At 40.5% G+C, this 22,190-nt stretch overlaps 1 protein-coding gene across 8 annotated transcripts in view; it reads right to left on the reverse strand.

The window, feature by feature from the left end:
* Positions 1-22,190, reverse strand: part of ABI1 (abl interactor 1) — a 77,217-nt gene that overhangs the window by 49,164 nt on the left and 5,863 nt on the right. For all 8 annotated transcript variants that reach the window (XM_050331232.1, XM_050331206.1, XM_050331198.1 and 5 more), the window contains exon 2: positions 4,253-4,420. In XM_050331232.1, the coding sequence (XP_050187189.1) occupies positions 4,253-4,420 (168 nt within the window). The remainder of the gene's footprint in view (positions 1-4,252; positions 4,421-22,190) is intronic.

The raw sequence follows: 22,190 nt of genomic DNA on the forward strand, positions 1-22,190 counted from the left end.
GAGAGCTTCAGATGCAGAAGAAAATTTTAACACTGAATGTGTAAGGGAGGCAGTGTTTCCCTGGTGAAAGGAGTCTATTGCTTTCTTCATTCTTGGATTTAAATACTGAGCTATTTAAAAACTGTTTATGTAGAAAAAAAAAAAAAAAGGAAAGAATAGCTGCTACACTCAGTACTGCTGCTGCTCTGACATAAATGTGAGCCCTGATCTGATACATTTTTCACTTTTGACAAAATAAACAAGGATGTCCCTGTCAGCCTCTCTCCTCTGACGAATTTGGCTGTCCCATCTGCATTCTCTTGAACTTTGTGGAAATGAAGCAGCAAAAAATTTATCTTAAAGTATATGTCAGCTCTCATGTCCAAGAGCAGGAGAGGAAGAGGGGAGTACAATCATGAAACAGTGCCCAGTACAGGGGAGATGATCACTCCCCTAGTCCTGCTGGCCACACTATTCCTGATATAAACCAGGGTGCCACTGGCCTTCTTGGCCCTCCGAGAACACTGCTGGCTAATGTTCAGTCACTACCAGTACCCCGTGGTCCTTTTTTGCCAAGCAGCTTTCCAGACACTTCTCCGAGCCTGTAGTGCTGCATGTGGTTTTTGTGACCCAAGTGCAGGATCCAGAACTTCACCTGGTTGAACTTTGTACCACTGGCCTTGGCCCATGGATCCAGTCTGTCCAGATTCTTCTGCAGAGCCTTCCTGCCCTCCAACAGATCAACCCTCCCACCCAACATGATGTATCTGCAAACTGACTGAGGGTGCCCTTGGGCTCCTTGTTCAGATCACTGTTAAAGATATTACACAGAACTGGCCACAACACTGAGCCCCAGGGAACACCACAGGTGACCAACTGCCAGATGGATGTATCTCCATTCACCAACACTCTCTGGGCTTGGCCATCCATCCAGTTTTCTACCCAGCAAAGAGCACCTCTGGCCAAGCCATGAGCAGCCAATTTCTCCAGGAGAATCCTGTGGGAAACTGTGTCAAAGGCTTTACTAAGGTCCAGGCAGACACATTCACAACCTTTTCTTCATGTAACTGAGCAAGTCCCCTTGTCACAGAAGGAGATCAGGTTGGTCAAGCAGGACCTGCCTTTCACAAACCCAAGCTGGCTGGGCCTGATCCCCTGGTTGCACATGCCACATGAGGGCACTCAAGAAGATCTGTTCCATGACCTTCCCTGGCACCGAGGTCAGGCTGACAGGTTTGTAGTTCCCTGAATTCTCCTTCCAGTCATTCCTGTAGGTTGGTATCACATTTGCTGAACTTAACACCTTTAGTGAAGTCTTGATTCTTACACTGGTCCAAAGTATACACTTACTATCTTTCTCCCCCAAATCTCACCTAACAGGATGAGTAGGATCCCTTACACTAGAAGGGTTTGCAAACTTTCTTCAGAACAGTGAAGTCTCTGCTCTGCCGTATTAAAGCAGCTTGGAAAGGTCAAGTCAGCTTGGCAATGCTCAAAGTCAATATGAAGGACTTAAACCTTCATAGGTTAACTGAGTTGTATGTGCATAGCTTTATATATGGGGTGTAGTGACATGGCAGGTCACTCCAGAACCATGCTGAAAGACAACTATGCAGAAAATACAGATACAGATGGGCAGCCTTTTGCTGTTGCTCTGGCTGCTATGTGAAAGCCATTCCTGGAGCTGTTCACTGCCTCTGTGTGCTCAGAACAGCACTCCCTCACCACACTCTGATTACTCATGAGAAGCCTCTCTGATTTTGTGCTCAACAAGAAACCAAAGCTGAGTAATTTATTTGCTACAGAAGCAGGTACACTTTCCACCTGTAAAATTAGGCTCCAGTAAGAATATAACACACTAATCTATCACCTAACTTCTCATGAGTGCTTTTTCCAGTGAAGATACACACCTAGAAAAAATACTGAGTGGCTACTAATCAGGACTAACTACCCAGTCATTTAGCCAAGAGTCATTCTGGAAAACATGCATAGGGAACTGAAAAACATTATGAGAACAGAAACAACCTGCAGGTCAGAAGAGCCACAGGATTTTCTTCCTTAGAAAGAAGAACTATCAAATCGTACCTTATTTCACAGATAGCTGCTCTTTATTGCAAACTCCAGAATAGAGTAATTGACTGGCAATGCCTCAGATTTGTGTTTCTAGGCAATAGTTCTTTCTTAGAAAAGAATGCCATTTTGAGAATTTGTTCATCCCCAGGCTTTAGTGGCATGAAAATATTCACAATTGATACAGGCAGAGGGAAAAACACTCTGGAGATCTTGAAACATTTAAAAACAATCTATCACAGCAAGTGCACGGCAGATTTAAGAAACGCAGTTGAAGCATTGGAGCAGAAACATTTCAAAGCAAATAGCTGAGCTAGTATGTGTGCATTATCTGTATCCAGTTTAATTCTACAAAATTAGTCTGCAGAGGCTCATTTATAAGCAAGGATTAGTTTTAGGAAAGGCCAACCAGGACAGAAACTACAAGCAAGTGACCTTGCTAAACACTCCTCAAAAGCTCTACAAAGCACTGATTGTTCACAGTCTTTAGCAAACAGTTCATGTATCAGGTGACTCAACAGCTTCCAGCATAGTGCCTTCAATTCAAGCAGCAAATAGTACCGAGAGTTAACACCTTTTGTGCTAGTATCAAAACTTTTGGCTTTTTCCATGGTTAGTCATATTAGTGGGCCAGTGAGAATTTAACAATAATTGCTTCATGCACACTGCAGCTCTGAAACATGTAAGAAAAGATGTGCTTAGTATAAAGGGGCATCCAGTGCTTGGGAAAGTCTGTACAGTCCTGTATCCGGTCATTTCTTTAGAGTTAATCATAATCCCAATATCAAGAACTCTGAATATTTAACAGAAGAAGAAACTCATCTACAGCAATTGCATTTCCTCTTACTTTTCTGTTTCAGTGGCAGGTACTTTTTAAATACTTCACACAGCTTTTAACACTGTTTAGTTCTCAGCACATATTAACTTGACAGCCTTTTCGACAGGTTTATTATTAGGAGGGCCCTTTCATGTGCACTGGAATCTTCTCCCTGCAGACATGTTTCAGTGAACCACTGTGCTGCCATTTCACAGAAAGAGGTTTAGAAGCCACAACTCTAAAAGAACAGTAAGAAGTGAGCAGGGCCTATGGGGAGGCAGACAGCAGGGACCATGAGAAGCATTTTCTTTCAAGTATTTGGTCTAAGGTGTACTACTAACAGGATACTGGTTGAACAACTAAGGTTTTTAATTCACTGGCTGCACTGAAGAACATTCTAGGTTGAATGCTCTGATATTTGTTTATGAAACATCTCAGATAGACATAGGACTATCAAAGCACAACAATGATCTCACTGAATTTCAATAAGAGCATATGACAGAATGGACACTGGGCTTTTAACAACTCGCTCAAGCCCATTTCAAAACAGCACTGTAAGGGTGAAATAACTGACTCCTGTCCCTGCCTTCACTGGCACTAATATGACACACACCTGGTTATGCAACAAGCCACTTCCAGATTAAACACAGCAGACATTTTTCGGCTGAGTTAGCATACAATCAGTCAAATGATCAGGTACAAGGCAGGCAGCAGCAGCAGCAACTCTTTCCCCCCAGAAGCAGACAGCCAGAGTGAAGCTTCAGCCACGGGAATACAGGCTGGCACTGACAGGGATAGGCCTGTTCTTCCCTGTCATCTATTTCCTTGTTCTCACTGCAACAACTCCAGCAATACTGCAGTCACAGTACAAGTTAGGTCAGCTCACTCAGTCAACTGCCTTGGCAGGGAAGGGTTTGGCTTGAGCAGGTAATGGGCAGCATGTGAATCCCTCTGACCCTCAACAGAGCACATGAAATTACATCCTGCAAGGGTATGAAAACAAATGAACTTACCGCATATGTTGCAATGTTAAATAAAATACCACCACTCATATGGCACTTCTAACTGGATTTACTTCAGAAACAGAACCCTCCTCTCTAACCCACCCTCAACTGCAGCTTCAGATCTTGGAATCTTAAAAATTAATTCCTGCTTTAAACCAAATATAATTCCAGAATTTCTTGGTACAGGATCTATTTTATTTTGGACATGACCTTCATCACAAAGTGGCTTTCATAAATATTAGAAGAAAAAAGCCTTACCATTTTCTATCTTAATACTCAGAGAATTCAAAGAAATCAACATAAGCTATCCAGTTCAATAATACAAGAGACACAATAATGCCTCCTCCAACATTGTCAGCCCTCTATTGAAAAAAAAAATTACCTGGGAGATATGGTTGATGGAGGACTCCATCCTCCGTAGCTGGGATGCTTGGATGTCCAGCAGTTGTAATACATTGTTGGCCAGTGCATTGATCTGATAAGCAACACTGGCTAGAGACTGAGTTGTGTAGGCTTTGGTCTCTTCTAACGCTTTCCTTTTATCTGGAGCCTGTAAAGCAAAAGAACAAGACATCTGATTTAGGCCAGGAAAAGGGTGGGGGCAAAGGACAGGAACAAAAAATACAACCTATATTTAGAAGGATCTCCAATCAAGAAAGATATGAATATGCAGTCAAAGTATTCAATCTGCATGTACATTTAAAAAATTCTCAGTCATATGGAGAAGATAATGAATTTGAAAAATATTTAACCATAATAAAATTACATATCAAGAAACAATTCATTTAGTAGGAAAAACAACGCTATCGTGATTTGGTGGAGTTAAGGAGGATTGGACAGGCTACAGAAACTTATCTCAAAAAGCCTCCAATTCCCAATGAAAATGCACTAAAATGCACTTTTTCCTTCTCTTATAAAGTCACGTAGCCCAGGTCAATTGAGACAGAAAAATATTTTCCCACAGTTGGGTGTCCTCTACTACACATGCCATCTACAGAGCTAACCAGCCAGCTATGCTGGCTACTACAATCCAAAAGAAGGCATGTAGAGCATCAGAATGGCATGGACAGAGGCCTCCTGCATGTTGGAGCATTTGTGAAATTACCCCTCCTCACAGAAAACCTTAATAAACTTTCCTTGACAGCTGAGAAAGTTCGTCATTGACTGAAGGCACACATATTTTGAGGTATCAGAAAGGAGCATAAGCTTCCTCCTGAAGGGCAAAAATACAAGAAAAGGATCACTTTCCCACTGAAATCACACCTTGTTAAGGCAAAGTCCTCAAACTGTCCTGAGGCATTGCTCTCTAGTCAGAGGGCAGCTTACTGCCCAAGATCAGCAACTGCTTACATAACTTGAATTGCATGGCCCAAGCAAGTCCCTTCTCTCTGGCAGGATGGGAGATACCAACACCATCTCCACAAGGAAAACACACACACACACACACACACAGAGAACACACTGTGAAGTGCTCCCTGTATCACACCTTGCGAGCTGGAGTGGAGGCCAGCTCTTAACCTGTTACCTAACCTGCAAACTGCAGCTGTCCAGAATTCTCTTTTCTTCCATTTGTAGGAGAGGTGCACTGCACAAGGAAGAGTTTGCAGTATGTAATAATTCAGCGCTAGCATAGTTTCGACCCAATTTTATTTTTTTGTGGAATAGACAGTTTATCTTTGCAACCAAAAGAAAAGGTTCATAATAATAGCCCCTTCCAACTAGACTTTTTATTGTTGATTTCTTTGAATAACACTCTACACACGTTGTATGCAAGAGTTACAATGTTAAGCACAAAGTAAGGAAATAAAGACATTCCATTAGCACTCAAGCTAGTCCAGTGTTTTCCACTTTCCAGGCACTCATTCATTTTTAAATCCTGCCTCTCATTTTTAAGAAGAAAACCAGAAGGCAAGCTGTTCATATACATTATAAAAGTTGCATTGTGACCTAAATACTGCAACACATGCTGTGCTAGGCTACCTTTTAATTACAGAGTTTTTTAAACATGGCTGAATTCCTCCCCAATCAAGGAATTTTGTTCATATTCATGACTAACATTCCTAGCAATGTTCTAACACTTATTAGAACACTTGGTTAATGCCACCCTTCAAATGGATTCATACACAGATGCCTTCCTACAGTGTGAAGCAGCAAGAACAGTTCAGTGCAATCTGTTGCCAAAAGGCAGAACAGCTATTGCATGTACTAAGGACATAGTACATAAAATTCCATTTTTTAGTATTCCCAAGCAAGAGCAAATACCTTTCACCTAAAAAGAGTATTGATATTTCTAGCTGCTAGAAAACATCAGTAAAAATAATGTTTCTTTTCTAGAAAAAAATTTACTAGTGAAGAAACTGCAAAACAACTACTACTACAAGAAATAAATCTCCGAAAGCAACTTTCCAAAGAGGCATTTTAAACTTCAAATCACCACTAGCAGTGACTTCTCAAAAATGCTGTCCTACTGAACTACAGACTAAAGAAAATAACCGATAATTTATAATTGAAGTTCTGTCACTATGGACAATGGTGAAAATGCAGGTAGCAGCCTCAGTAGTATCTGAAATAAAATGTTTACTGAACAAGACACAGCCAATAAAGCAGCAGTCAACATGAGTGTAACTTCATACAAACTCAAAGGCTCTGTAGCCTTTACTCAAGCAGTTTTCTTATTACAGAGTTTCAACTATATACTGTTGGACTAAACACTAACAGGTGACAAAGTCACAGCACTCAATTAATGAGTGTTGTCAAATGACAAAACTTCAAGTTTCTTTTAGTCTTTAATGATTCCCTGATCAAGTGCCTTGTCCTCATTTGCCTAAGCACCAAATGGTTTAGTTATTTGCTCAAATTACTAGTTTGGCAGGAGGATTAAATTAAAATAGTTGTGATGTGGAATGTTTTTCACATCCCATAAAGAACTAGTTTAGAAACATTTTCAAACCTTGCAGATAATGCAGGCAATTTCAGTTCGTAGATCAACTGTTTAGATTAGAACTAACTTGACATACAGTCTTTTGCATTTTTTAATGGAACTGCTGGCATCCACAAGATATAAGCTAAAAGCTCCACAGACAGCAAAGGGGGGAGGGTAGAGGGAGAAGCCAAGAACTATGTGACCAGCAACAGAAGGAAGATGGGAGTTCCAGTGTTCTTAAATTGTTACTTTCACCTTCCTTTTTAAGTAAAAACTAAGAACCATATAGAAGATAATGCAAATGTTTGCATTCCCTTAGATACTTCAGCTATAATACATAAGCATCAGTTAGCTATTCACATTTTAAGAGAACATGATGCAAAGACCACAAACTGACTTGTTTTCCTAATGGTTCAGAATTACTTTAAGATATCGTACTGGAAGTTTCAAATATACTGTTTTTTCTCCAGTTGTCCTTGATATAAACCGAAGTTTAAATGTCCTATAGTAGCAAAGTGGATATTCTTATGTTCTTTAAATACAGATCACAGCTTTTTAAGTTTCCCTCCTGAAAGCTCCCACCTGTATCCTCAGTTCACCCTTAACAGTCCTGTTACTATGGCAAAATTGCTGTTTGAAAATGCTTTCACATAACTAGATTTAATACTGAGTAAAAAAAAAAAAAAAAAAAAAAAGAAAACCTCTCCTATAATTCAAGCAGACACATAAAGGGACAGTTAAAATTGCATGGAGTTCCACACTGCATATCATGTGTTTTTGTCAAATTCAAACTTCAATTATAAAGCTTCCTTTAAAAGTTTACATAAACACTACAGTAAAGTCAAAGATGATTCTGCACCCAAGCAACTGTCACAGTAAAAAGTGAAGCAGCTCATTTACGTAGTCTTCAGTTCAGTGACATGTCAAGGTCAAATAATGAGGAACCTGTCCATCACTCTGCAGCTGATCTTTACAAGTTGCATTTTCTTCCCCTCTCCAAACTACCACCCATACAGGCACATCCCCACAACATTGTCTGTGCAGTGTTCAAGCCATCTCTCCTCCCAGCTTTCTCTCTCAGCTAATTCCCAACACCTTCCAGTTCATACAGCACATGTACAGGCTTCCTTCAAAAAATCTCATCAGCTCACACTGCAAATCAGCTTCAGAAGTCAAACTTTCTACTGCAAACACACCAGCCCATACCCTCATTCCTGTTGTCCAACCTCTGTTTTCTGTTTTTAAACTTTCAGTTCAATTCACTGGCTTGAAACTCCCTGTAAGACAAATTCCCCACCAGAAGAACTGATTCCATTTGACAAAGGTATGAAAGTAGTTCATCAGATCACACCAAGGCTGGCTGCCACTGCAGAAACAAATAAAAATGTCTCCTTAATATGTGGCATGTGTTGCTCTACATTTTTCTTCTTCGGCTGTTGGAATTTGTACAAATTCAAGAACAGAAAAACACATCCAGGTTGAACTACTAACAGAGAACTGCCCTAAAGCAGCCCAATAATCCCTAAGCTATACAGAGCTGTTAAGTATACCTCTTCAGACACTCAGCAATCAAGCTACAGGGACAGCTTTACACTCGGTTTTATATGCCTTTGCTCATGCACATTTAACAAATCCAACAGTGCAGTGCATCTGTGTTTGCTTCACAAGTAAACACAAGGTAACTGTTCAGTTTTACATCTTGGTTCTCTTTTTAGAAAAAGAATTCCACCTATCATTGACTGATTAAAGAGAAAATCAGGATTATTACAATCAGTTGCCACATGAAGAGATTTAGCCATCTCTGTCATATATCAGCATTCACAGAATTCAACTATGCAAAAGTCATCAATACTTTCATTAGTATTCTCTTCTGTCATTATAGAATGTATACTTCCTGATAAGACAAATACTATAGCCGAGGTTTCGAAGTTCTGCTTCCTTCACTTAAGTCTTGCCATTTTAGCTCAGAGATCCAAATCAAGCCATGCAGCCAAAACTTTTAGCTTACGGGTTTACATCAGCCACAATCTACAGTACCTTGTTTTGAAGTCAATTGGAAATACTTCTATAGAACGGTGAAGAGGTACATTCAGGTAGTGGCTTGGAGACTCCTAGACATGAGCATTTTAACCTCCCTGAGAACTAGCTGGGGACACTCCAAGGTAAAATGAATGGATTTCTGAATTGTGGACTGAAAAATGGACTTCTGAAAGTGGTTTCCCTGCTCGAAAAACAGGAGGTAACTTCCTTTAAGAAAGAGCTTGTAACATTATATGGAACTTCCAGATGCATCTATGAGTTTGAAGGCACTGCTTCACTGATCTGATAAGGCTTTTAATAACTCTTAGCTAGTCCTGAGGGTTTATCTGTTAATTCTGACTCCTAATGACAAGCTTGGGCATTTCTATACTATTCACAGTGTATGTTCAGCTTAGACCAAGTATTCCACATCCAAGCTGCATTAATGTGTTTCAAAGGTTTAAATATGCCATATACACTAGATTAGACTTTTAGCTCAGTTGGCAAACTTAATTTAGGTTGAATATCATGAACTGTAGATCCAGAGATCACTGTACATAACCAAGGAACTATGTACTGAAACAAGTGGGTAGTCCATGCACACATGTTCTCCCATATTTGTAGTTCATAAAGCTTGTTAGACTGCTTTGTAAACACACTGCACCACAGTAGACTTTTTGGCTGCTAGCAATAGTTATTACATCAGAATATCAATCATAAACGAAAGAAGAGAATCACACTGGCAAGTCGCAGCAGCAAATGCCACAAGTTTCTATATTCTGAAGAACTTTCAGAAGCCAACTATCTACCTGGAAGCCATCCAAGCAGATCTAAACAGACTGTGGCTATTACTAGCAGGTGCTCAGCAGGGAGCATTCAGGATTTCTCTCATCACAGATACAGCCTTAAGGAATATATCATTCCAAAGTGGCAAGGGAAATTAAGGCTTCAAAATTTACAAATAGGGATTGCTTACACTATGTATGCCATGCAGGTAAAAAGAGAGCATCAATCAGATGTGTCAGCTGTCTCCTGGAACAGGTTTATTGTGCTCATCCTATTGAAGAAATTCTCTGTGCAATGCATTAAGCTAATATTTACTTTAAGGGGACGATGCACTGAGTATTTCCCAATTTCCACAGAGCTATATTTGGCCTGGAATTTACCTGCCTACAAGTTACAGACTGTTCCTCGCTGATCAGCCCCTCAATTCCCCTGCTGAAAAGTGAAGTAAGCCATCAGGAGAGTTAGCTCAGAAGTTTAAATTCAACCTTAGCCCACCATACTAGGACAAAAGACATCCTCCCACAGCACCGCAGATAAGACTTCAGAGGATCCACCAGACACTTCATCTACTGTCTTGTTTCAACATAAGCAGATCAGCCACTATCCATATTCATGTTACTGGAACCACCTGCTCTGCCATTCATATCATCATTATTATTATCAATAAACACGACTGTGGGAAACATAAAAAGCAAGCATTTATGCGGGGACAAAGAACAGGAAGGGACTTAGTCCAAGTACAGCCTGATAAAATGACAGGACCAACCAAGCCTCCATATGAAAGGGAACTAAAGTTAAAAAGCCACACGTTCCAGATCACTGGCAAATCGCTACTAAAATTCTACATCACAAAGATCAGTACTACAATATGTGCAGTAGCAAAATGTTCCAGTGTTTTACTGCAGTGATTTTTGCCATAACTTGTCATTTTGTTGTACTTTTCTACCAATCCTGAATTTGTGTGAGTGAAAGTTCAAGATTTTAATTATCCAATAGCTTGCAAACTATTAATAGCAACATATTGCAGTCACTGAACATGTCCACCTCCTGTCCAAGGCCTCCTCTCCAGGGGGTTGGCAGTCAATCCCTCACTGACAGTGAAAACAAGAAATAGAACAGACTATTCAACACACCTCTCTACACATAATGTTAAGTAGTGTCAAATAGAAATATCAAACCTCTCAACCACTTAAATAACAGATTGCTGCAGAAGCATGAAGGAATTTAAAGACAGCGAGGCATGGAAGGATGCCTAACCATTCAGAGCAGTTCCAAACCAAAAGATCCCTCTCACTACAGTAACCCCAAAATTAAAATTAGGATGACTAAATTCTTTCAAGTTCATTCAGTAAACAGTAATTCTTCCCATCTACTAAGGCAGAAATCCTCAATAAACACAGCCAGGTTAGCATCTAAACCTCAAGTAAATTTCCTTCCAGCATCCACAACAAAAAAACCCCATTGGAACGAAATAATACCATATCTGTTGAGTTTCTCCAAGATAAGATGCTGTAACTCAGCTATACAAAACGCAGAAGAACTGGTAGAACTTGAAATCTCTTCTCCCCAGGTAAAGACTGTGCGCAATAAAGCTGGCATTCATTCAAGGCACCAGAAGATGAGGTGATCACCACCATTACTACACCGCAGCCCACAAGCAAGATTTCAGCCTGCTTCTTTTCAGAAACACTATCTTGACAAAAATCATTGACTAGTCAGCTTCTTTATCTCAAGGTCAAGACACATACTGAATTATTATAGTTCAACAAACACACAGGGCAGTGTAACCAGCACTGCCTCTAATTCGCAAACTCTGTTTCAGACAGGCCCTTCCCCCAAATCCTGTACATGCCAGACAATCAGCTAGAAGCAAATCCTTCATTTCCATCAATAATATTCCCCTGACCAGTCCTGAATAGCCCTGATAGCAAATTAGCATTTCTATGGGCCGAGACCCATTTAGTCAATCTCACTGTGTCCTCACAGATTTTCTTTTACTTGAAAGTTGCTTTTCATTCTGTTGAGTAACTGTAAACAGAAGAGTCTCAATTTTTTAATCATTATCTCTTCTGGGGAAGGTAGAGGGAGAAAAGCTCCTTCATTAAGGAGAGAAGTTTATTCCCAAGGATAGTTTAAGTGACATGTATATATCATATATATACACATACATACGTGTATATATACACACACACATAAATATATGTGCTTTAAACAATAAATAGCATTAAAAAAAAAAATCAACTTAGGAATTCCATTTTAATCCAGGATGCAAATAGTATAGGAAGAAACAAATCTATCCAACAGGAATGCAATTTCCAAACCAATGCAGACTCTGACAGATGGAGCCTGGGAAGGTACACGCCAGCTGCTCTGTTAGGAGCATTTTCCACCCAACGCAGCAAACAGTGTTCATGTTGGCTTTGGACTAAACCACTCCCCTTATTAAAAACAAAAAAATTTTACATATATATTGTTGAAAACACAGTTTTCAGTTCTTCTGCCAAATCAAAGATGTCACAATAAACATGTATGTTGGCACAATACGCTGTTACTGCCTGTTGTTTTAGTCTGTGCATACAATCATAACGGCATGCCACACTGAACTCAAATGACACGAACAGACATGTCCATGTGCCACTTTCACACAATCCCTGCACACACAACGACTAAGGCTTCAAGACTGTAGATGCAGTAAGCATAAGAAATTTGGTCCAAGTCTTACTTGCTCTGTTTTACATGATTTAGACAATACAAGCTTCAGGACAGAAACCTTCTTACTGTAAAGTAATGACAATATGCCTTATGACATCAAACACAAATTTCTTCAGAGCTGACAAAAAGCAGGCTCTGACATCAGAGGTACCAGCCAAAGCTCCAAAGCAGTGGAGTCACCATCCCTGGAGGTATTTAAGGAATGTGTTAGATGAGGCACTCAGGGACGTGGTTTAGTGGTAGACTTGGCACTGCCGGGGTAAGGGCTGGACTTGATGACCTTAAAAGTCTTCTCCAACCGAAACAATTCTGTGCATCTATGGTTCTAATGCCACCCTCAGACTGTCAGATAGAAAAAGAAAACCTTGGCACATCCATAGCAGCCTTCCTCCTTCAACACTAAGAAAGCCACCCAAGGCTTTGGAGCGTATGATTATTTTGGCACGCTAGACAACAGATAACAGAATGTAAGTTCTCTAACTCCCTATTTGTTTCTTTATACGCTGTCTCTCAAATATTGATCTTTTGTTTTCTGTTTGTAATGGGGCTTGAAATTAAAATGGCTTTCTGTTTACTTTCTTAAGTGACAGCACCACACACAAATTTTAGCTCATCTAGCAAGACATGCTCCCTAATATGTCAGACTTATTTTTCACTTCTTTTTCAGTGGGAGTAGGAAGGAGTCCTTTTAGCATTTATTAGTTACCTTAATATCCTCCTTGTAATATAGTGGCAGCAATACAGAACCAAACTTGAGTTTCTCTAAGTGGAGAGAAAAATTGGAACTGGGCAGATTTTCACGTCATACAAACCGCTGAATCAAGGCAGCTCAGAGTAACCTGCTTTGGAGCAAAGCTTTTCAGCTCATACTGTGCAAAAAAGTTTAATTTCGTTATGTTCATAACAATGAAATTGTTGATAACAATGATAACAATGGTTATCAACATAACATAGTTGATACCCATGGATTTTATTTACCTCTTCAGTTTACTCTCAAAGACTCATGAGTGCTCACATATAAGTTGTTTATTTCTGTTTTGACAAATCAAACTGAAGGTCTAAGCCCAGAATTCTGAAACAAATCTATATCAACATGATAAAATTCAATAACCTTTCATAGGCAGGTTTCCAAGATTACCTTTTTCTTTTCAGATCCTCACCCTTGTCCTCCCTACCCTCTAGACAGGCCTGAAATCATATCAGACAGCACCAAGCAAGCAAGGTTAAGACAACAAGATTTAGCATAAATGATCAAATTACAGTGATATCTCAGCATGTCCTGGGTATCACAGGTTACACTGCAGATGTTTTAGTATTTAAAGGGTGGCCACAAAGAGGATGGAGACTCCCTTTTTACAAATTATTTCTGGGGAGATTCTGATTAGACACAATAGGAAAATTTTTCCCAATGAGCGCAACCAGTCAGTCATTGGAATTATCTCCTTAGGGAAGTGCTAGGCCATCTTGCCCAGATGATGCTTTTCCTAAGAAAGGTTGGAGGAGATGGTCCTTAAGATCTCCTTCCAACCTGGTATTTCATGAATCTCTGTCAACAGTACTCTGAACGCAGACAACAGGGTAACCTCAACTGCTGTGTGCAAAACAGCCACATGCTGAACCTCAGCATCCACAAAAGCAGTTGTCCAAAAGTAAGCAAGCTCAAAGCTACTCTCTGCACTGCAACAGGTTTCTCCACATGGAGATGTCAGAGACATGACAGGACCAGCACAACAAAGCAGGGAGGCGAGTGGGGAAAGAGAGCATAGAATGTCATTAGCAGGCCTGTCCAGCTCCAAAAGAATCTCAAGACACTAAAATGCAGAGCCAAGAGTTACACAGGCCTTCTAACATTCAGCAAATGTCTGGACTGCAAGTGTTCCTAATTCAGGGAGAGTTCTCACGTTTGAGAAAGTCACTTTCGACACACAGCTGCTGCCCAGATTTTACAGTTCAGGCAGTTCCCAAACATCACAGTATTCTTAAAACAAAGAAGAAAACAACGGCCATTATAGGGTCAAATTCTCTTCTCATACTTCGTACCACCACACAGCTGACTATTTAGTGTCTCAAAGATGAATATGCTCACTCCAGCAGGAAACCATCACACATCTCACAACACTGGTGCAATGTACTTAAGATCAGAAAGAAGTGGATCCCCACAGTTTTGTAGTAGCTTGTTTGCCAGCACAAGACATACTCTCGCATAGCACACAGGCTATACAGTGATCTCATGGTAACAAAGCAATGCACTGCAATACAAGGAGTGATTGTTTTTACAAGAACTTGCATGTAAGTGGAGAAAATCAACATAGTTTCTGTTTCTATTTGATCCCATAAACAGCTGCCAGCATTGCTCAGACTTTTACACGCTCCTGGACCTGACTATGATTTTTATCTGATAGTGGCTGTAAGCACACTACATTCAGCTTGGTTTTGAATAATTACTTTTTATTATGTTAAAATTTGATCCTATGGTTAGCAACAACATTTCAAAACCTTATATGCAGAAGCTTCTTTGAACACTGAGTTATTTCAATCGCAAAAAGTAGGAAATTAGCTTCTCTAAAAACCACACACAAGAGAACATACAGATCAGGAGAATGGAGAAAAGAAGAAGAAAGAGTAGGGATGGTAGTCAATAATATTTCATTGCTTCTTTCCCCCCATCAAAATAAAATGAACAGAAGAGCAGATTACTATAACATCACAGTATTTTAAAATTATTTAGTTCTGGTTATTTCCACATCCAGCAACAGGTAAAACCTAACTTACAGAAATCAACAGAAGAAAGCAAGAAAGTTCTTCAATAGGAGACCAAGTTCATGAGTGAGGGAATTGCTTTGTTTTGGTTTTCTGAACAAAGTCCCTGGTGAGACAATTGCTGTGGTGTTAGCACAGCAGTACTTCGAGTGAGTGACTTTTCCTAGAAATACAGCTGCAATGCTTCTGCCAGACAATTACAGCAAAGTTTTCTAATCAGTGTTGAAGTTCCACTGGTATTTTTATGATGCCTTTTCCCATGATTTTAAAGACTGCATCCCCCTCATGTACAATGTAGATTTAGGCAAAAGCAGGAAGTGCGAAGAGTCATAGAGATGACAGCAGAGCTTGCACTTCCATGCAACCAGATGCACAAGAATAGTCACATCCACATCACTCCCTGTCTCCCCCTCCAGTAGTAAAACACCTGAACTATTCCATTTCAGCACTTGTCATAGAGCCACCAGGACACCTTGCTACCTCGCCTGTAATCAGCTTGACAGATGAGTGGTCTTATTACAGCCACAGAGGAACTGTGTTGGGAGAAACAGTCCTTCCACAAGAGGAACACATCAGCCACAGTTGTGTACCCACTCATGCCCACAATGCCTCTGCATCTGCACACCCAGAAGGAAGCTGGGTTAAAACACAGGGGAGGCCAAGGGAGGACACCTACAATTGTGTAGCAGCATGTGGGACAATGTATCTGTCATATCCAACTGCTTCAAAGCTTGGGATGGCCTCTGTACACTGCAAGAGGCAGAAGTAACAGTCCAAGCAAATTTTAAGCCCATTAAGTGTGCTGGCAAGGCTTAGCTACCAGAGATAAGATTCCTACTACAATGTGAGCATCTGCAAGGAAGCCCAGGACTGGAACAATTACATTTCATAAGCTCTGTTGAAAACTCTTTAATTTAAAACAGTAAAAAGTGGCTGTGTCAGTAAAAAAAAAAGAAAAAAAAAAAAAAAAAAAACAAGCCATGCTCTCAGTTTTACCAAAGACTACAGTATTTACATGTAAATTAACTCCTGCATGAACAGGGGGATAGAAATGGAAAAACTTTTTATACAAACCCAACTTAAACACTGAAGATATATTCAAAGCAAAACTGGAGATGGGTCTTTTTACTACCTCCCTTCCTAACCAGCTCTTAAGTTAGGATACTGCTTTTCACCTTCCTGCCTTGTTGTTTTTCAAGGGAATTTGGAAAGCAAAAAACCCAAACAAACCAACAGCAAATATGTTTCCAGTTCAACAACTACAGAAATTAATTTTGCTAGTCATAAAAGATTAATTTTCTTATCATCAAGGATGGCCACATTTTGCACCCATTCTACTTAATGATGGTGCATTTTTCTTAACTTTCACAGTAGTTGTTTGCATTTAGTAATTTTCTGAGGAGGCAAGAAGCTTAAGTGAGTGTCTTTGCTCATTATTTATGCTCTCCATTTGCATAACTCCTTCACAACTGCTCCATTAAACACCTCTTCCCCTCCAAGGCCAATTTTAAAAAGCCTCCTGCTTTATGAGACTGACAAGTATGACTCACAGTATTCCCCACGTTCATTCCCCCAGGCATCGTGGGATGTTATTCAGCCAGTAAGTACCTGTTCCAGTTCATACTCCCCCACTCACACTGCTGCTGCAGTAACCCCTTACAGCAATCTGGGAAAAAAACTAAAGGTACCTCTCCAGTTCTCTGCTGTAGGTAGGAAATAAACAGTAAAACTATTTGCTTTTAATGTTCTTCTCAGCACCAGAGGTAGCAAGAGAGTGGCTGAACACAGTGAAGGAGGGTTTACACACTCTCACCCCCCCAATCCTCCTGTGCTTTCACTCCTATCAGAAACCTGAGAGTTTCTCAGGAACCTCCAAATTGCTTTCCAATCATCCTTCAAACCATTTCCATTTTCTGTCAGGAAGGTAGAAAGTGATTCAACAAAGATAATGCTTTATCTACTCTTAAGCCTCTTCCATGACCAAGGCACACACTCAAATCCCCCACACATCCCCCATTCAGGACCAAAACCAGCAACATTTCTCCCCTCAGCAGAGAAGTAGAAAACGAACAGGTAGAATATCCCTGCATACTTGGTTTCTATAACCAGTAAACAAGCTTCTCTCATAATTACAAAAATATCTCCCCCGGTCTCCGAACAGTCAATATTCATTCACTGCAAAGTACTGAGAGGGGCTGATTTTACAGTTCTTGTTCCTGGACAGTAGGTTTTCAAAGAGGGAATGTATGCTAATAAGTTTTCCACTGGTTGTTATCCTTCTCCACTAGTTAAAGGACAAACTGCTAAAGAGGAATGAAATGCATATCTAGAAATGACACACCCACTACTGAAGTGATACAAGACTTGTTCCACAGTGAGCAGTGTTGTATGAGTTCAAGCTTCAATTACGTCTATGGCGACAACAATTTTCTCTAACATCCAAAGCTAAAGACACCTTAGAAATTAGATTCAAGACCTGTAGCCAATTAAGACAAATTTCAGGACTACTGCAGCAACCAGATCATTTCAGTGCTGGGAGAACATATGGTATGTCACAGCAGGAAACACACCCACGGTATTTGAAGAGAGCCCTTGTAGATCCAAGCACTTCCAAACCAGACGCACATTTTATCTAAGGCAGCTAAAGCCAGGACTTTGAATCATAGAAACAATAGCTCCTCCCAAGGATTTAGAAATCCTGCAAGTCAGCCAGCAAATCAAAAGCCGAACAATCCCCAGCCAGGTCTCCAAAGATCTTGCCAATGTTAAATGTACTGATCCATCTTTCTCTACTTGTTAGTCTGATACTCTTTGGATCTTGACTAAAACATCATCCAGGCCACCTGCCATGAGGTTTCTCAGTGGGAACCCTGGAGGCTATAATCATATTTTATAAAAACCTTCCAGGATTGGGTCCAGCTCTACTTCGTTAATGCATACCTGTGTCTTAACATGTATGTTAAGAGAACACCATTCCTCCTGACACATTCACTTTCCCTCACTGTTAAGAGAACCAAAGACCTTCAAGTAGAGAAGTTTTATTAAGCCCCTTCCACTCCTTGGTCTCAGAGCAACAGAAGGACCAGCTTCCCAAACAAGACAAATTTTTTACAAAGGAAAGGCCTGGCTGCATCTATCAGAGGCCTCCTAAGAGTTTTACTACTAGGGAGAATCATGTCAGTCCCATTCCACATCACGTCTTAGCAGCTGCCTTCCATTTCCTCTGTATCCTGCTCATCCTGGCTTTCTTCGGTAGTTACAGACCACTATAGAGCCAAGGCTTTAGTCTCAACTCTGTGCCAATAAAGATAATCTAAAAAAGAAATGTATATAAATGTCTTCAGTAGCAGCAGGTTTCAAGTTATTCAAACCCATGCTAGTAAGAAGCTGTTTGTCTAAAAGGCATCACGAGAAACAGCTGCATAATTTAAGCTGCAAGGCAGTAAAATATGCAGCTAAATAATAGAAAGATTAATTAAAAGAAATAGGCAGGGGACAATAGGTTTTCAGAGGAGATCTGAAATGAGACTGAAAGTAAACAATGTAGAGAGAAAGCAGGTGAGAGTTTCAAAGGCAGAAGCTGTGATGAGAGCACTCTTGCGTCAATGGCAGCAGAACTGAAAGTCCACAGTATTTGGCAGCAGTAGAAGAGTAAATGAGTCAACAGGTCTAACAAGCAATCTCAGCAAGCAGAGAGGAGACTTGAGCTGTGAGAGGGAAATCAGCAAATTCACATTGAGATCACAGACTTAGAGAAGCTCATGGAAAGAGAGAAATGTCACTAGTAACATTTAGTGACATAAGAGCAACTAACATTACCAGGTATATGAATGTGAAAAGACAAGCCATGGCATGGCATTCTGCAGCTACTTAGATGTTCATGCATTAATCTGATGCACCTGCCTGGACACCTTGTTCTTCTCTTGTCTCTTTGTTCTATGCAGACGTTTTCTTATCACAGGCTCCAGAAAACACACAATCATTGCATAGGGACCACAACTCAAGTATTAACTTGTAGCACACCTGCTACAATAAAGTCAAATAAGATGCTCAGCTGACAACGATCGCCGCAGGACAAATACTGGTTGGTGGACTCGCTGATCGCAAAGTACAACAAGAAGATCAGAGAATGAAAGTAGATACGCATCTGGTGAAAGATTAGCTGGGGAAAAAAAAGCCAACAAAAAACTCCATGCTTGCCTGATAAAGCATAGCTTAGAAAAAGTATAATCATGTGAAACACTCCTGTGAAAATAGCCAGCAGAGCCTACACTTCAGTTCTTTTCCAAGGATTGTTATGCTTCAAGTGGTAAACAAACAATGTTTTTTCTCAAACTATTTATAGTTTTAAGACCACCCAGTAAAAACATTACACTCAACTCTAAGGATGTCAAACCAACATTTGTTTTAGCAAGACTCCTCTGCACGAGTTCCAAGAGGCCTTCCTGCTTTCTTTACAAAAGTAGGAACAGTACTACATTTTACTCCTATTTGTCTTGGACGTTACAATAAAATTAGGATAGTGATGCAGAATCTCTTCCCCATGAGTTCTTTCACTCTACAGCACTGCAGTATCCGAGCTTCCTCACACATGGAGCAGAGTGCTTGCACCTTAACTGTTGCCATATAAAGAATACACAGAATTTATTACTTTGGGCTCTTCAAAGAGGAGAGGAAGAAGAAAAGGAGGGATGACACTATCACAGATATATCTGCTATCTTAACATAAGAAATATTAGGAACATAAGAAAGATGTATTTCATCGCACAAGAGACAACCTTTACTGTTCTTTTAGAATATTCTGAGATGCTGGAAGATACAGTATGGCACACATCACCTGTGGAGGTTATGAAGAGATTTCATCATAGGAGAGGCCCAATACAGGAGAAGCTTTGATTTTCAGATACTTTTTCAGTTTCCCAAACCCAGCACCTACTAAACATATTTGATCTGGAATCTTCAACAAGAATATTATTAAAAATAAAGTCTCCTGGTAAGCAGTCAATCTTTTTCAGAGTTAAACTAACTTGCTTTGTCAGCTTAGCCAGCAGGTTACCTACCAGTTTCATCTCACCTTAATACAGATTGCTGATTTTTACAAGTTGTACCTGAAAATACATATTTCACTCCAAGCTGAAACTCTCATGCAGAGTTCCCCATCCCTCCTTTTCTTCTAAAATATCAGCATCATAGTAACAAATATATGCTCTGCAAAGCATGGCTTAGGCTTTAGGGCTTGCCTAAGTAATGAGCAACACTATTTGCATAGTCTCAAGGAAAGGTGGCACCTACACTCCTATTAATTAACCCAAGGAAAATAACACATTCCCTCTAATACCAAGAAGAGGAGTTTAGAGTTCTGCTTTCATCTGCTATACAATAAATTGATTCCTCAAAGAGCCCACCTGTTAGAAATGCTCTACCTTCTATCTGAATACCTGGCCCTAAGCCCACGAAACACTTGATTGAGCACCTCCAGTGCTGTCAGAAGGACATGCTGACAGGCTAAAGGCGCATGAGGAAAGGCACCTGGAGATACCATCTTGCTCAGTTCAGGAGCACATGGTGACCTGTTCTCTGCAGCACCCTGGTCTTGGCCCTCGAGAGCTCTGTGCAAAGCTGCAAAGGGCTATTTCTGCAACCCCCAGGAGACACGAAGCCTCTGTGGCAGCTGCCTCACCAGCAAGGTCAGGAAAAGGGAGGAACCACACTGAAACACAGTATCTACTATTACAAATTCAGCAGTTACTTCCCTTTACTTAGAGGTGGAGGGAAGGGATAGATCCCTGTGACCAAGCCCACCCCTTCTGTCACCAGTGCTTAGATTCAGGATGGGGTGGAAGGAATAACATCAGAGGAAGACTGCTCCAGGTAACACAAATACTAAAGAGAGCAAGAATGCTAGGGTAATTATGAACAAGCCTGGACACTGAGTAACTGACAGCCCACAAGTAATTTCCTACCATGCAACAACAAATAAAAACCACACTATGCCTCTTTTGACTCCAAGTCACTACATAAGAACTGAATGCAGGAACCAAAGAGAGCAAGATACCCTCTTAGCCCTCAAGGATGCCTTGCTATACCAGAACTGACACTTTGTCCACACAGATGCCACCCCACTATTCTGTAGATAAGCAAGATTTCAGTCATCAGAAATGTCAAACACAGACTGCTTTCACTAATGAGAAATAGAGCGGCATCTTCCAGTGCCTCTGCCAAGACCCACCAACACACAGACAAACAGTACTGTGAGCATTATATAACTCCAGAAGTTAGCAAAGCTAAAAATTAGAACCTCAAGGTTCTTATGAGAGGAGATACATAAAATTCTTAAAAAGTAATTGCTGCTAATGAGTTCAGTGATGGTTTCAGGTGCATATTTTCCCAAGGGATTCATTGTGCTGCCTCTGTGGACCCTGTCTCCGTGTTTCTGTGGATACGCACTTCTTGCTGTGTTATAGCGTAACAGAGGCGACTTGGAGAGGGGTGGGGTGCCATAGGGAACCCTTGTGAATAGCACTGAAGTCCACACAATCAGGTTCTGTTCCCAAATCTGACAGCGTGTCCCTACATGACCTTGCGAGTCAGTTATAAATTCCATTACCCCATTTATGCTTCTTTAAGACAAAGACAGTTCAAAATGCTAAGCAAAGGTATTGGGAAGTTGCATCAGTTCTTTTTTTTCCAGAGTTAGGATTTGGGGTTTTTTCCCTGTTAAACTTAGATCAGATAGTTACTGGAACTTTGGTACAACACTTCCTATTTGTACTCACACTGTTCCTGTACTCTTACCTTCATTACAATGGGATCCACTTTATGAGACCTTCCCAAGGCCAATCTGTTTTCCCTTTACCATAACAGCTATTTACTACAACAACTCCCAGAGAATTGGAGGGAACTAAGTATTAGACTGTTGCCTCTCTTATTCATGCTTCTTTCTTCCTTTCAACAGTTCCACAGGGCTGGGCACAGCAAGTGTAGCACAGGGAACAAAGATCACACTTAGCACAGACTAGCCTGCAAGCTTCTTCCTTCTGACATATGCACAAACAGAAGGGAGTGGACAGTGCTTCCCTTGTGGAAGAAAGAATACACACCTGTAAAAGCTTATCCCAAT

Source organism: Myiozetetes cayanensis, unplaced genomic scaffold, assembly GCF_022539395.1.
Source record: "Myiozetetes cayanensis isolate MyiCay16 unplaced genomic scaffold, myiCay2020 scf1, whole genome shotgun sequence".
Taxonomy (NCBI): domain Eukaryota; kingdom Metazoa; phylum Chordata; class Aves; order Passeriformes; family Tyrannidae; genus Myiozetetes; species Myiozetetes cayanensis.